A 17460-nucleotide genomic window follows, 5' to 3' on the forward strand; every position below is an offset into this window, starting at 1 on the left:
AATTAATTTTTTGGCGAAATTTCTCGAAATGTGTAGGTTTTTAGTACAGAATGATAGAATGTTCGACGTAATTATTTCTCTTTTTCTCCCTCAACTTAATCTAAATCACTGTAAATAGGCCAAGAAAACGACATTTCCGATCAAAATTATCATTTTTGACCAAATTTCCCAAGAACAAAAACACGAAATTTTCCGTGTTTTTGTCGGTTTTACGATCATTAAAAAATGTTGAAAACAACAAGATTCTTGATGTAATAACAGGCTAAAGAACCGTCAGTTTCTATCCAGTTTATTCATTTTGTTCCTAAATTTATAGAATGAGATTGAAGTCAAATCAGTTTTTAGCTCAAAATAACATAATTTTCGGAGTAACTGAATAAATTTTCAGCGTGTTTTAAGGCAATTTTGTAAAAACGAACTGTTTCCTGTCTTATAAAGTGAGCTAAACTGATTACAACCGTTTCATTTCAGTTGAGTCATTATTTGATCCAAATTAACTGAACTTTCAGCTTAAATTAACAAAATTTTGACTTATTAGGTGATTTTTTTGACCTGTCTTAATAAAATTTTGGGAAAAAAATTGACTGAAGAAGAAATGACATTTTCCAAAGAAATTCGCGAAAAAAGTGAGTTATTAACATAAAATTGGGTTTTTAAAATGCAAAATTAATTATTCAGAACTAATTATTATCTACCTGACGTTTGTCTTTTTTTTTCGACCTTTCATGTAAAAATGTTTCGCAAAGTAAGTGAGTTTTTTTATTAAAAATAAGGTAATTTTTATCGTAGTTATTGATTTTTTGGCATGTTTTAATGAAATTTCGCTTTCATACCCGTATTATTTATGTACAGGTTGACCCAGCGGTGTGTAAAAATATCTTTATTATGCACAGGGTGTTATGTACAGGATGGTGAACCAAAGTTATATTTTTTTAAATGGAACACCCTATATATTTTTGCATAATTGGATTCTACGCAAAAAATAATGTAACTTTATATAAACTATTATGGGTCTATCTCATTTCGTTTCGGAATTATTCAACTTTTCGTTATAAAAAAGACCAATTTTTGAAAAATCACTGCAAAGTCGCTTATGAATATTTTCCGATAAATTTGCAACAGAAAAATTCAGGATATCTTGAATTTTTAGTAAATAGACGACTTTTAGTTAAAGCACGTAGATAATATACAGGGTGTGCCAAAACGCAAAAAGTTGAATAACTCATTTTTTTCAAATGGAACACACTATATTTTATTAAATGTATCGATAGCATTTTTGATAAGCTTTTTAACGGTATAGGATTTGCATAGCAAATTTAAAATATTTTTCGAAATTGTTCAAAAAAATATATTTTATTACAAGAAAATTTGTTATCCTAGAATCTGATAGTCAAATAGTAATTAATTTTTTGACATGTACTAATGTGACTAATTACACATGTAATCTAATTATTACCTGATACATAAATGAATTTCACTCATCAAGAATTATTAATAAAATAAATGAAAAATTTATTTTTTATTTTTTTGAACACTTTAAGAAATATTGTAAATTTGCTATAAAAACCATATCAATAGAAAGCTTATGAAAAATGAAATCGACACATGTAAAGAAATACATGGTGTTCCATAAAAAAAAATTAGTTATTCAACTTTTTGCGTTGTACATTATTTCCGTGTTTCAAGTAAGAGTCTACTATTTCCTAAAACTACAAGGTATTCTGAATTTTTCTGTTGAAAATTTGCCGAAAAATATTCACAGGCGACTTTGCAGCGATTTTTCAAAGATTGGTCTTTTCTATAACGAAAAGTTGAATTATTCCGAAACGAAAAGAGATAGACCCATAATAGTTCATATAAAGTTACATTATTTTCTTGCGTAGAATCTAATCATGCAAAGACATATAGGGTGTTCCATTTTAAAAATATAACTTTAGTTCACCGCCCTGTATACAACATCCTGTGTACAATAAAAATATTTTCAGTTTGTGGACTTTAAGTCGATCTATCTAATAGTGAAAACGGCATGGTAATATTTCGCATAACAAAAAAGTTATAGACCGATTACGCACCCCTGGGTCATCCTGTATTTTAATAGAAAAATATTTTATTTAGCTTTGGTGATTTAGAGGATTAAATAGAATCTGGGAGTCATTATAGCTGCAATGAAAAACACTACGCTTGATTTGTGAATGCTGTATTTGAACACATGAGCCGCCACTGACTTTATTATTTTTAAATAACTGTCCTAAAAACTGTTTTAAAGTAAACATTCAATCAAAGAGGCAAAATACTTAGGTAATCGTTCGTATGGTAATTATTTTTTGAAACACACTAGGTATATGAAAACAATTTACGCATAAAGGTCCTGGGACACACTGTACAAGCAGAATATTCGCTAAACTTGACATTGGCGATTTTAAAACAGTTTATCTCCAAAGAGTGTCAATTATAGAGTGCGGTTTGCGGTCAGGGCCTATTATCAAATATAGCGAATTATTTTATTAAAGCCGGACCACCTGTTCGGAGGCCATCACCAACTATTTGACAAAAACTACCGTTAAAGAGAGGAAAAAAGATCAAGTGAGGTGTAAGTAGAGGTTACTATACTTTACCTTGATGTGTCTGTCAATGAGCCAATTCAATTCAATATCGTCGTCGTCTTCGCCGAAGGGATTAATCAACACTTCGGCTACTTTGAGCCATCCAACGTAAAAACAAAACTGGAAGAGAATTGCTCTATAATTTTTTCGAAGTTTTAAGATTGTTGTTTTACTTGTATTGCGGTGAAAAAAGGGAAGTACATATCTGGATGTTCCTTTGTTGTTACTTCTTTTGGAGGTCCGACCGCAACGAATTGGCGGCCTAGCAAAGCCGCTATGAAGTAGAGATATAATGCTAAGGAAACGACCTAAAGCAAAAATAATAATCATTAAAATATAAGTTCCAAAAAACGCTAAATGAATTTAATAATTTCTAATTTTGTAGATTTCTAATTTTTAAATCTCAGGTATTGGTAAAAATAATAAGAAATAAAAATAAAAAAAATAAAATAAAAAAAGAGCGTGGAATTTTTAACTGGAAAAAAGTTCATAACTTGGATTAAGGCAAATTTGGTGAAAATTCAATTTTTATTTTTCCTTGCCTACTATTTGGTGCATATGTTTTCTGATTATTTGTTGTCAGAAATGCATAGCCACCTCTAACTTCTTTTTTTTTAATGTAATGGTATGTCAAGTGACACCTCGTATGAAAGCCCTTTTCACAAGAAATACAACGCACTATTTGTTTTTTTAATTTTTTCAAAGCCTACGTGATAAAAAATAAAAACCAATTTTATAAGTTGAACATTATTTAATTCAATAATTGTTCAAAGTGGGCACCGTTCCTCTCCTGTAAAATAACATAACGATAATAGCATGAATTTCCAACATTTTGCAACATTTTTTTACTTTGCTCAAAGCCGATGCAATAATTGTTTTCCCAAAATGGGTGAGTTTTTGGTCCAAAGTTTTCGGCGTGATTGAATGAGGTTTTAATGTTTTTATTTTAAGACAACTTTGAGAAAAGAAATGTTTTTAAATTTTGTTTTTAGTTCAAAATAAACGAATTTCCGACATAATTAAATGATTTTTTCGTTTGCTTTGAAAAAATTTTGAGAAAAAAGTGGGTTTCTCGCTCAAAAAAATGTTAAATTATCACAAATAGACCAAAAGAAACTCAATTCCGATTCAACTTGGACATTTTTGCGGAAATTTAGTAATTAAGCAACTTTTTGGTCTTTTATTGCAACGAAATTGGTGAAATAGTGTTTTTTTTTGTTCATAAAGCTAGCTAAACAGGCTACAAGAACATCACTTCTATTTACTTTGGTGAATTTTTGCGTAATTCTCCAAAATAAGTAAGGTTTTAATTCAAAATAACGGAATTTCCGACCTGACTAAAATATTTTTGGCTTTTTATTAAAGAAATTTCAAGAAATCCTCAAATAAACGTAATCTAAGATCGTGTTTCTTTGGCGAAATTCCCCAAAAGGATTTTCAAAAAAGCTAAAATAACAAAATTTTTAAATAAATAACTTTTGTAAAAATCAAAAAAATTTAATCAAAATAAAAAAATACTAAATCACCCGCAACAAGCCAAAAGAATGTCAATTTCGATTTAATCTTTTATTTTTTTCGGCTTTTTTGGGTAATTTTAAGAAAAAAAATATTTTCGACGGAATTAAGCGTTACTTTGATTTTGGTGAAAATTCAATTTTTATTTTTTCTTGCCTACTATTTGCTGCATATCTTTTCTGTTTATTTGTTGTCAGAAATGCATAGCCACCTCTAACTTCTTTTTTTCAAATGTAATGGTATGTCAAGTGACACCTCGTATGAAAGCCCTTTTCGCAGGCAATACAACGAACTATTTGTTTATTTAATTTTTTCAAAACCTAGGTAATAAAAAAATAAAAAACAATTATATAAGTTGATCATTATTTAATGCAATAATTGTTCAAAGTGGGCACCGTTCCTCTCCTGTGAAATAACATAACATTTTTTCAACTTATAAAAAATTGGTTTTCATTTTTTTATCGGGTAGGCTTTGAAAATATTCAGAAAACAAATAGTGCGTTGTATTCCTTGCAAAGTGCTCTTTCACATGAGGTAACACTTGACATACCGTTACATTTGAAAAAAAAAGTTAGAGGCTGTGCCTTTTTGAAAACAGATAAATAAAAACCGTATGCAAGAAATTATGTGCAAAGAAAATCAAAAATCGACCTCTTTAAGGATTTTTTCCAAAAATCGCTTATATTCCAGTTAAAAATTTAATGTTAGTCAATAATTCCACACTACTTTAATTTTTTTATCACTTGGGTGTTGACAATATTTAGAAAACAAAGAGTGCGTTGTACTGCTTTACAAATGCTCTTTCACATGAGGTGAAAAAATTAGAGGTGGCTGTGCAGTTTTGACAGCAGATAAAGAAAAACCATATCCACCAAATGATGGGCAAGAAAAAACAAAAAACGGCTTTGTTTTTGAAATTTTTACAAAAATTGCCAAGTTACGAATTTTATTCCAGTTAAAAATTCCACACTGTATACAGACAGGACCAGAAGTAACGCACAAAAGTCATATTAGTCATTAGTTGTATAATATATCTTTTTTATTAGTTATTTTTCAAAAAATTCCTAGAACCGATCGATTTTTTAATGCTACATTTTGAAATTTTGACATTTGTTTTTGAGTTGTGACGTTTTTACTTTTACTTTTACTTTTTTTATATGTCAACAGTCGTTTTTATTTACTGTTTTAAGATAGTTATACATAAAAAATGAAATTAAAAATTAAGAAAACAAATTTAATAAAATAAAAAAATTACAATTAAGCATAATGGACTTTACCTTTTGGCTTTTGACATATCTTATGAACAGTAATTGTTTGTTGTATTTTTTGTATAATTAGCATAAAGACACTTAATATGACACCTAAACACAAAAAATAAAAAAAAACAATCAAGTACTCCTTATAAAATAAAGCAAGAATAAAAAGATTAAGCTAATCTTTGTGTTATATTCCCAATAACTTTTATAATTGTTTTGTTTTATTTTATTTTTTCTTTATTTTTTATTATTTTATACCTACCAGACAGATAAAAATGTGTTCTATGTTTTATTTTATTTTGTTTTTTCTTAATTTTTTTTATTTTATACCTACCAGACAGATAAAAATGAGTTTTAGGTACACTATTTCGAAATATTAATTTTAAAAAATTAAAAATGACGTCATTACTTAAAAATAAATGACGTCATTTATTTTTAAAAAAATACAATCGAATTTTGCAAAAAAGTTTTCAAAAATAGTTCATTATAAAGATAGATAAAGATTTCTTGACGTTGTAGATTTTTTTGTTTTTTTGAACTTAGTGCGTGAAAATTTTGAAAAAATTACAACTGGTGTTATCAACTGTTTGTTTAATCTCGATTAAATTAAATTTGAAATAAATAAAAGTAGTTGTTTTAGCGCTGGTGCAGCTCTCAAGGTGATCAATTATCACAGCAACTTTTCAAAAACCGGTCTCTTGACCCCAGTTTGGTATCAATGTTGCGATTTTTGATTAACTACGGAAATATTCGACCGGAAATTTGTTTGGTCTCGTTTGGCGATTTTGGACAAACTCTGAATCATCAGATTCGATTAAACGCAGACATGAATACTTTACCAAGCATGAAGGTTGATAAAACGAAGCGTTTAGTTTCCTAAAAACTAAGAAATTACGTTAACAAGGTGCTGTTATATAAACAAACAGATTAAATCAGGAATAGGAAATAATCGAGTGTAAATATTCTCAAGGAAATTTACATACAATCTTCTTTAAACGTTTCAAATCGAATGGTTAATATTTGATGAAATGAGGTTTAATTAGGCATGTTTCGAATCTATTTCAATGGACAAAGTACGCAACCTTGAGATTTTTCTAATTACACGTTTCCTCTATTCATTTACTGACTGCATAGTTTGTAGTAACTGATAAAAAGAAGAAGAACACATTCTCTCACGAGTGTCCAGAGTTTTTTTTCAGTTACGCAGATTTATTTTTAAATATCACTAGTTTTGCAACTAAAGTTAAAAACAATAAACCATATAAAAGTTTATGGACCATAAAAATGATTCGTGTACTACATCTTTCAATTTTTGATAAAGAAAAAGCGTTGTTACCGATTGTGCGTCATTTCACAGTTCATTTACTAACTGGAAACATTTGTGAAAATATTGACAAAAAATCGTGAACGTGAACTTGTTATCAATGTTGTTGTATTTTTTATATTCCGTTAAAATGTTCGATTTGAACACAAAAATTAAAACATGTCTGATATCTAAAAAAAATTTAAAAAAGAATCTAACGGGTGTATCTATCACTTATTTCGTTATCCCGTAAATTTACCTCAAAAATGAAGATAAAAAGGGAGTTTTTCTGTATTATTTTGTCGTTTTTTGCGTTTATTAGCACGTTTTACATCCAATAACCTGTTTTTTTGGGTAAATTTTGTCAAAAATAAGCCGAAATGGAGACCAAAATGGTAAAATTTTCGACGGTTTGAACTCAATTTCTATATAAACTCCTAATGATTCAGCTAAATTTTGTCGTAAAGTACACACACAAATCAGTTTTTTTCTTATTTTGGCGAAAAATTCGAAATTGTATCAAAAATTGTGTAATTTTTACCTTTTTCGTTTAATGAACTTGGTAACCTCTGATAATTCCGCAAAATATCGTCAAAAATTTAACAAAGAATTCAGTTTTTTGAGATTTATTAATTTAGCCATTTTCTGCTACATTTCGTTAGACTTCTAAGGGCCGGTTTATAGAAGCGTCATTAATTTAATCCGCAGTTAAATGCGTGATTAACTGATCACATGACCAAATTGAACCAATTTGATTGGTCTATTCGCGTTGTTAACTTTTAACAACGAATTAAAATTTATTGAAGCTTTCTATAAACCGACCCTTGGGGTTTTTTTTGTAAAAAACACTATTACAAACATGTCAGAAGAAACAATTATTTTCTGCTCTGTCTCAACAGAATCTTTCGAATTTATTGAATTTCTGGTCAAAAAGACCAGTACAAGCACAAGTAACGCATTTTTAAGTAACCTTTGTACTTTTCTACATTTTTACAATATATTTTTACTTAAGTAAACTAATTAATTCATTTGAAAATGTTCCTTAATTCACAAAAAATTACACATTTTAACACTCTGTTTTTATTTAAAATGTATCTGTACTAAAATTTTAGAATGTAACTGGAGTATTTACCATCACTTATTTCGTTGTTATCCTGAAAACTTATTTTGAAAATAAAAATAAATGTTTTTTTGCATTGCTTTGCCGTTTTTTCGTTTCTTATTCGTAGCACGTTTTTCATTCAATAAATTAATTTTTGGAAAAATTTTGTCAAAATAAAACCAAAAAATTAAATGTTGACAAAAATGTAATTATTTTTTCTTTTTTCGTCCAATTCGACACAAATTTTAAATGATTCAGCAAAATTTCGGCAAAAATTACCTTTGTTTTCGAAATTTCGGTAATTTTGAGCAAAAACTTGATGATAAACTGGATTAAAAATGACATTATTTTTCTTTGTTCCAAGTTTTGCTCTCAGGAATTTAAGGAATTTAAACCAAAAGTTACGACTTGGGTCAAAAATGACTTTAGTAACCCAATTTTTGGTAAAAATAAGGTAAAAAATTGACGAAAATTGTGTCAATTTAGTTTTTTTGGTTTTCGAGCAAATTTTTAATGATTCCGCAAAATATCATTCAGTTCAGTTTTTTGAGATCTATTAATTGAGCAATTTTCTACTACATTTTGGTAAAATCGGTTAAATTTAATAGGTAGGTATAAGTTTTTTTTATGAAAAACACTATTTTCATAAAAAACAGTTATTGTCTATTTTTTTTAACAGAATCTTTCGAATTTAGTAAATTTCTGGTCAAAAAACACCAGTACAAGCACAAATAACTCATTTCCAAGTAAATCTTGCACTCAGAAAACATACTTCAAGTTTAATTTCATGATTTTCTGTCTTCTTGTCAAAATATTTCTGCTTTAGTAAAAGGCAGAAATGTGAAGTGTTTCTAAATTAACAAGAAATAATACATTTGATTTGGAAAAATAAGTACTTGTAATTAATAACTCTTTAAAAAGGTTCCTAAACTCACACAAAAATTCAGACATCACTTACCACCGATTTTTTACTTTATTTTAGCGAATTTTAGAAAAGTTTTTAGCCTTTTGCTAGTAAATTCAATGAAGTAAAAATTTTCTGTTACCTTGAGAAAATTCTGTTTCGTTTTTGCAGAATATGTATTTCGAAATTTATAGTCAATTTTTTCTCGAAACACAAAAGATCTAATTTTGTATTTTTTTTCTTTTTAGTCAGTTTTTTTCAAATTGTATGACACTTCAGATTTACTTTAACGATTTTCTATTAAAAAGAGTTTGGTAAAATTTTTCAGATCTTGAATTTTTTTTTATCGTCCCCAAATAAATAGAAAATGTTTTCTTGTGAAAAGTCAGAAGTCAATATTTTCTGCATCGTTTCAATAAAATCTTTCGAGATTTAGTAAATTTCTGGTAGAAAAATACCAACACAAGCGCAACTAACGCATTTTCGACTTAACTTTGCAATTTTCCACATTTTTGCAAACATATTTCAAATTTAATAATGAAATTGATTTAACAAATTTACGCCTTGTTTTGATTCAAAATTATCTTAAAACTGTAACAGCATAACTAGTTTCAGACTTAATTTAGCAATTTTTTACTGATCTTGATTGACATATTTTTCGAATTAATCGAATATTTGAATAAACAAAACATACAAAAAATGCTTTTTTATAGAAGGTAAATAAACACAAAAATAATAATTTGATTAAAAAGTTATATTAAGCAAGCTATCATTCGTAAAATTACTGTAATTAGGAATCAAAATTAATTATAATATCAATGCCAAGGTCGGGAAAAACCCCACGAAATTGCTAATTTTTGCACAATTGCGTAATTTGGAGGAAAAGTCGATATAAAATTTCTCTCTAATTGCGTCTTAATTGCTAATTACATTAATTATGAATAAATCTGAAACGACCTTTTAAAGACTCACCTGTGTGTAAACCAGGGGCACACACACCGTATCATAACCGATCAAGGAGCCCAGACGTCGTCTTATTTCCGATAATTCCATCAAAATTGTTTGGACCAATTGGTCGCTATTTATCAAATTTTCCTTCCTCGCCCTTATGATAAGATTCGTTGCCCAGACCAAGGGCATCCAGTACTTGGACATAGGTGTTTTGGTGTCCATTAGCTCGAAGATTTTCTTCTCACTTTCCAACATGAGACCTGAAAATGGAAGGATTTTGCGGTGAAATTTAACTTCCTGGAGATGGTCTGTTTGATATTGTTGTTGCTGGCGCCAGTCGGTAACTTTCCAGTCCTAATTAAGCCGTGATGTAAACGGCTTTCTTTGAATCAACAATATTTTTGAATCCAGCTGGGATAATTTGCTTTACAAGGTTGGCAGCGGGGTCAACGGCCGGGAACATGTCATAAATGTTATAAATTATTCGTTTCAAGAGTGAAATTATTTATTATTACATTACTGATGATAATGGTTGGCATTAAAACACTCCTGGGGAGTCCAGAGTTTGGGATAATTCGATTTTGAAGCCACAATAAAAAGAATTACAGCTTTGGCTTGAAATAAAAGTTTAATTTTTTTTGTTTTTCGTTGTAATTGCAATAATTTATCAAAAATCTAGGAAAATTCATGTTAAAATTAAACAAAAATTTAATACTGTGTTCGATGTCTCCACGTTAATCAGTATTACCAACCTAATTTCAAAATCACACGCCACTCTGATCATATAAGCATGACATACCTGATGAAAAAGGTCAATTAAGTTGGATGTTTTGTTTTTGTTTTAATGATATCTTTGTCATGTTATAGCTTTTAGTAATGAGGTAAAGAAAAGCAAGAAGTTTCTCTTAGAGAAATATTTGTAATTAAGTGCACCTTACTTTATTGCCAATTAAACTTTGATTTGGAACATAAATCCAATTTAATTTGAAGCAGTTTTTATGACAATAAAATATACTGTAATTTATGAAAAAGATTTAATAAATAATTCTTTAAAATAGATTTTTTAATAACGTGTCAAAAACTCATAAAAAACTAGAGAGAGGAGTCATTTTTTATTATTATCGGCGTACTTTCATGAAATAATTTCAATTTCATACTTGGTTGGAAAAAAGCAGAGTATCATCATTTTTGAACAAATTCGGAAATTTTTCAGCTTTTTGTTGAGTAAATTGTGCGATATAATTGCGTTTTTGGATGAAAAACATAATTCTACGACGTAGTGTTTAGTGAATTTAAAGTTTAAAAAAAATATTTTTTTTAATTAAAAAAAAAAGTTTAGTAAATTTTTTGTCTTTTTCTTAAAGACCGTTCCCTTTTTGAACACACTTGGTGATTTTTCGATTTCTTTTTAAAGGAATTTCCTTTAAAAAATGCATTCCTGGATAGTGATAGTTTTTTAAACAGAAATAAAAATAAAAAGTTAATAAAAAAGTACCTAAATGAAACATGACATATGTACATAATGAAATAAAAAAAAAACAAAAACAAATACATAACAAAACGACAACTTAATTTAAATTTAAATCAATTATTCTAACTAAAATATCTTATCCGTGATTTAGAAATTTACTTATTTTGCAAAATGTCGCTCAGAAAGCCAAAAATTCGTAGCTAATTGAGTAAATTTTTGAAGTAATATTAGTATTTTTCAAATAAAAATTGGACCACAGGTAGAGGTAAAAATATAAAGGAAAAATGAAAAATGTTTTCATTTTATCATTTAGTAATAAAGTAATAATAATAATAATAATAAAGGCGGTTCTAAGCAATTTTGAATTTTATTTTATTCCGTCTTTTAATGTACAATGTCATTTCTGAAATAATTGTGTATTTGGCTCAAAATAATATGTACTTACTCAGTTACAGTAAAAAAAGGGACCAAACAAAATTTCATAATTTTTAATTCAAAAATTTGTTTAAACGAATTTCAAGAATTACACCATTTTCGAGGCATTTCGATAGTTTTTTTTGGTATTTTTCAACAAATTTAAATGAGTGGCTCAAATATAAACTCAATTATTTGAGAAAAGGGAAAATATAACATCTTTTTAGATCAACTTTAACGATTTTTCACTTTTTTGACAAATTTTAAGACATAATTTTGCTCTCAAAAGCTTCCATGTTCCATTTTCGAACCAATTTTGGGAATTTTCGTTTTTTTTTTGACACAACTTCGTTAAACTCGGTGATTTTTCACTTTTTCGGCCAAATTTGAAGACATAATTTTCCTCTCAAAAGCATGGTAAATGCTCCATTTTCGAAACAATTTTGAGAATTTTCGTCTTTTTTTTTGACACAACTTCGTTACACTCGGTGATTTTTCACTTTTTTTGGCCAAATTTGAAGACATACTTTTCCTCTCAAAAACATGTTAAATGCTTCATTTTCAAACCAATTTTGAGAATTTTTGTTTTTTTTATTTTTAACACAATTTTGTTAAACGATTCGCATTTTAATTTCGTTGAAAAAATGTACGAAAATTCTCCAAAAAGGCCAATAAATAACATATAACATTTAAAAAAAATAGGTTTTAAGTTTAAAAACGCACTTAAAATCACGATAAAAAAGTTTTAAGTGAAAATGTTACCGATTTTAAGATACAGGGAGAAAAATTCATTTTGTGGTCTATTTTCAACTCTGTGATTGCTAGTGACATTATTATACACAAAATAACTGCTTTCTCGTGTAAAGTCAATGTAATAAAAATAAAATTTGTTGAAATGTTTTGACTTCATTCGCTAAATATTCCAAAAGTTGCTCAAAAACCAGAACTGAAACCTATAATTAGTTTCCTATAATACATGTATCCATTAACAAAAGTCGAATTCAAGGTTTTTTATATCGCTCATTAAATAACTAATTAAACACTCAATGGAAGTGAAGCTAAATACTGTGGGATTTTATGAATCAGTTTTTCTGGAACATCCTGTAAAATAATACAGTCGTCAGCTTTGACGTTAACAAATTAATTTTCAAATTAAAAAAAAAATGGACGTCGAATAACCAAATCGCATTCTTGAATTAAATATCTTATTTTTTACTTCGAAAATCGTTGCCTATGTCAATGTCCAAAACCTGAAAGATTTTTCCTAAAACATCTCGTGTTTCTCATTAATTTATAATGAAAACGAGTTTGTTCCTTGAAGAATTTTAAGACATATTTTTTTTATTAGTGGTGGGTTCTGGGAACCAAAGCAAATTAAAAATCATTTAAATACCTTTATTGTTATTTAATTTTTTAATCACTAGGGAGCAATATTAAAATTTGGCGCAGTTGTTTTCACGACCGACCCAAGACATAAAAAATCTAAATAATTGTTTATTAATAACACGTGTGCCATGTTTTTCTATAATTATATACGATAATATTTAATTGCAGGTGCCCACGGATTCATTAACGTAAAATAAAAACAGCAATTAACATCGATTGTAATAAATACATGTCTCAAATTGATTGCATCTTTATTTAAAAAGTCATGAATATGTATTGTCATCCAGGATCAAAAACCAGTTTTTCGGAGCTAAACCTACACCCAAACTTCTTAATTTGGAATAATAAATACATGGTATAGTTGAAATGAAAAATTTTCTCGTGCTTAGTTAAACGTAATTCCTATGACGCCACAAACAGCACAGTTGAGACCGGATATTCGTTATTTTTTTCATATAAATTAAACTGAAAGGAAGCTATTCAATGTTCAATGTTAAAACGAGAACATCCTGTTTGATAGCTATTCACTTTCTAGATGCATTTTAATCCATTGTAGGCAATATTTGGTAAAGATTTGCAAATGTGAGATTAATTATGTGTAAAAATTGCTAGATTTCATTCAGCATTTTTATTAAAAAAATTTTTATCACTAAAAACAATTATCTTATTTTTTTTACAAGGAGTACGTCTGGTTCTAAGATTTTTTTTCTCCTCTACAAAAAAACACCCATATTTTTGTCTTTTATTTTAAAATGTAAAATAACAGTATGGGTTAAACAGTACTATTTTATTAGTACCGACAATAAACGTCTTTTTCTGACAGAAATAACCAATAAAAATCCTTTTTCACTGATAAAAGAATGCGATAAACTTTCGAATCTACAAATTATGTTTTAATAATTTTTGTATTAAATAAACTTCCTTATTTTAAATGAAATGCTGTATTTTTTACTGCGTTTTTGATTACTAAAGTTATTTTAAAGTAGTTGTCATAAGCTTTCCCTATACTTAAATTTAGCCATTTACGAAATATTTAAGGTTTTTGTTTTTTTTTTTTGGATTTGCACCTTCTAGTTAAAAATTCCATAACTCTGCCATTTTTTAAAATTTTAAAATATGTTTTAGCTCATTTGAAAGAGGAAGCCTAGATCTTTCATTTGGTGTTTTTAATTTTTAAAAATGAATAACAAATTTCAAATGTTTAAAGTTAAGTTTTCAGAACTTTAAGCACTCATAACTCAATTTTTTCAAATGAAATGCCACAAGTTTTATTTCATTAAATGGTAGAGAATTTAATTCTGCATCGGTCTGTATTACCATTCCCTATATTTATATTTAATAGTTTTCAAGTTACAGTTATTTTTTGTTGGAATTGAGAAATTCTTTAGCCATTGACCTTTTCTCATGGTTTGTCATGGAAACGAAAGACGAAATGTGAAAAATTAAAGTTTTTTAAACCAACATTAAATGAATTTATTTTGTTTCCACAGGATGAACATCACAATTTTGAACAGAGTTTGTTGTTTGTTTAATCAGAAATGTTTTCATGGCAAACTATGCAAAAATAGCTGCGGTTAGCAAGAAATTTTCTACAATGTCAAAAAAAACAACATAACTTGAAAATTATCACAGATAGGTATAGGGAATGCTAATACAGATCGATGCAGAAACAAATTCTCCTCCACCTGGTGAAATAAAAATTGGGACATCCCATTTGAAAAAATTTAGGTACGGGTACTTGAAGTTGTCCAAACCTAACCTAAATTTTTTTGGGTTTATTAACTTCTTTTCCAATTTTGAACACACTGGAGAACAGATATGGGCTTTCTCTTTTAATTCTCCAAATCCGATTTTGAAATCTCTAAAATTAAGAGAGTTACCGATTTTTTAAGTGACAGGTGCAAATCCAAAAATTTTCAAAAAATCTTAAATATCTCGAAAACGGTTAAACTTAGGTATAGGGAAAGCTCATAAAAACTGCCTTAAAATAACTCAACTAATCCAAAAACGCAGTGAAAAGCATAGTTTTCCATTTAAAATAAGAAAGTTGATAGCGACTTCCGGTGTAACCGGAAGTGCCGCCATCTTGAAAATATTTTTATTGAGCAAAACTCAACGGATTATGGCTGAGTACCAACTTACAAATAAATATCTTTATTAAAACTTTCAATACTTCAAATGTGGGGTTTAAATGGAACACCCTGTATAAATCTAATCACACTACCAAACAAAAAAATTCTTAGGTCTATTTTTAAGATTTTCAAATTTCGTATAATTTTTTATTAGTAATTGAAGTCGAAAAACCTGATTTATAATTTTTCAACGTATCCTTTTGATTGTTATTCTGTATAGTTACCAGTAATCACATTTTTACAAGTACACACCTACATAATCCTCGGTCCATATGTCTCATTCATTAGGTATTTCTAGGGGCATTGTCGTCAAATTAGCATCAACTCGTATTAAAAATTAGATTCTTAAACAATGATTCACTTCATTTCGCAATCGTTTTTACTTTTCATTTATTAAATATTTTACCAAAATTGATAAATCAAATGTGTTCCGCAAAGCCAAGCGCTTAGCCACAAGTTAGAACAATAAATTAATTAACCACCGGAAAAAATACCGTCCTATTTATCTAAATTAAGCCAACATAAAAGTATGTAACATTTGCAATTGACAAGTCAAGGAGGGTCAAACAACGTGACTGAAATTTATCGGTCAGTTATGTGTTGACAGTGATATTTGTGCTTGGTTCGCATTTTAATAAGCAGTTTAGCAAAGTTGGTTTAAACTTACCGGAATCCACAATATGTTGATGAGTTGGAAACCGTTTCCTCACTCGTAACGAAACCCTCTGGAGGGTTATCACATAGGCTAAAACTGCATATCTAACTACATTTCGTCTCATCAGTCTTTGTCTTTCATCCTGAAATGTGAAAAAAAAACACGTAAAAATTTTTGTGAAATTATTCCACTGAGTGGTCAAGAAGTTCTGTCTCAGTTACAAGGACTAATACAATTATTTCAAATATTTTGCTGATTGTTAAAATGGTACTGTGGGGAAAAATCTATCCAAAGCAATGCTAAAGAATTATCTAGAAACGTTCTAAAGAAAGCTACAATAAAATTTTGAAAAAAAGCAAAGTAGAATCTAAAGGAAAATTTGCGCTTATAAAATAATTACAATAATTATTTAAAATGTAATTAAAATAATTACAATTACAAAATATTTTCATAGATAAATGTAGAAAAGAAATTATACACGAACAAAAAAAAATTAATGTGAAGAAAAAAATCTAGGGGAAAGTAAAAAAACAATGACAAAGAATTTGTAAAAATTCTAAACAAAACTATAGAAGAATATTCAAAAGATAGTTTTCAGAATGTATTTTCAGAAGTGTTCCTGAAAGTTTTTTAAATATAGTTATTATACAAAATAATTGCTTGCAAAGAGTTTATAGAAGAAACTGAAGTAGAAAAAAGAAAGAAACCGCTTTAGAAAAGAATCAAAGAAAAATTGAGGAAGAAAAAAAGTAAGGAAAAAAGAGTAAAGAAGTAAAGAAACAATGCCAAAGAATAATCTTCAAAAATTCTAAAGGAAACTAGGTACTGAAAAATTTTATGAAACTAAGTAGAGTCTTAAGCATAACTTGAAGAAAATATGTTGTAAAAGAAGATTCTATTTTTTTTTTAATTCTAAACGAAACTCTCGAAGAATTTTAAAAATACGCAGATTAAAATCTAAAACAGAAAGTAAAAACTGTAGAAGTAAGAAATAATTCTATAGAAAAATCTAGAAAACAATTTATAAAATAGTCTAAAAAAAAGAAGAAAAGGATCTTAAAAAAGCCAAGATGAAAGGAACAATGCTGAAGAATTTGCAAGAACCCTAAGTGAAATCAAAGAAGAATTTTGAAAAAACGCAGAAAGAGAACTTGTAGATTGTATTGAAGAAGTGTTTATATAAGAATTTTAAATATAGTTCACAAAATAATTAAAGAATTTATAAAAAAATCATAAAAAAACCTGAGATGAAAATAATCTAAAGAAGGGTTCCGAATTTATGAAAGAATCAGAGAAGAATTTCAAAAAAATTCTAGAAAAAAGTAAAAAAGCAAAGAAACTGCCAATAAATAAATTTTAAACGAAACTTTATAGAAAAATTTTAAGAAGCCGCAAAGTAGGATCTAAAGCATAACTTGTAGGATATATGTAAAAGAATTTAAAGACTATTTTTTTAATTTACAGAACAGAAAAGAGTCCAAAAAAAATTATAATAAACAAATAAATAAATAAATAAATAAATAAGTAAATGAAACCAACGAGAATTTAAAAATGACGCAGAGTAAAATTAAAAAGAGAAATTAAAAACTGTAGAAGTCCACAAAATATTCTTATAGAAAAATCTAAAGTAGAATTTAGACTCAAAACTAAAAAAAGAAATCTAGAGGAGAGTAAAGGAACATTGCTGAAGAATATGGAAAAATCTTAAACAAAACTAGAAAAGAATTTTGAAAAAACAAAAAAAGAGAGTATGTAGAACATACAGAAG

The 17460-nt window shown here is 27.8% G+C and overlaps 1 protein-coding gene across 3 annotated transcripts in view; it reads right to left on the reverse strand.

Annotated features, from left to right (window-relative positions):
• Best2 (Bestrophin 2) overlaps nucleotides 1-17460 on the reverse strand; it is a 48176-nt gene that overhangs the window by 10658 nt on the left and 20058 nt on the right. For all 3 annotated transcript variants that reach the window (XM_015978590.2, XM_015978588.2, XM_015978589.2), the window contains 4 exons: nucleotides 15705-15834; nucleotides 9656-9894; nucleotides 2777-2911; nucleotides 2616-2723 (listed from right to left, as the gene is read on the reverse strand). In XM_015978590.2, the coding sequence (XP_015834076.2) occupies nucleotides 2616-2723; nucleotides 2777-2911; nucleotides 9656-9894; nucleotides 15705-15816 (594 nt within the window). In that variant the 5' untranslated portion in view covers nucleotides 15817-15834. The remainder of the gene's footprint in view (nucleotides 1-2615; nucleotides 2724-2776; nucleotides 2912-9655; nucleotides 9895-15704; nucleotides 15835-17460) is intronic.

This window comes from Tribolium castaneum, chromosome 1 (genome assembly GCF_031307605.1).
Source record: "Tribolium castaneum strain GA2 chromosome 1, icTriCast1.1, whole genome shotgun sequence".
Taxonomy (NCBI): Eukaryota; Metazoa; Arthropoda; class Insecta; order Coleoptera; family Tenebrionidae; genus Tribolium; species Tribolium castaneum.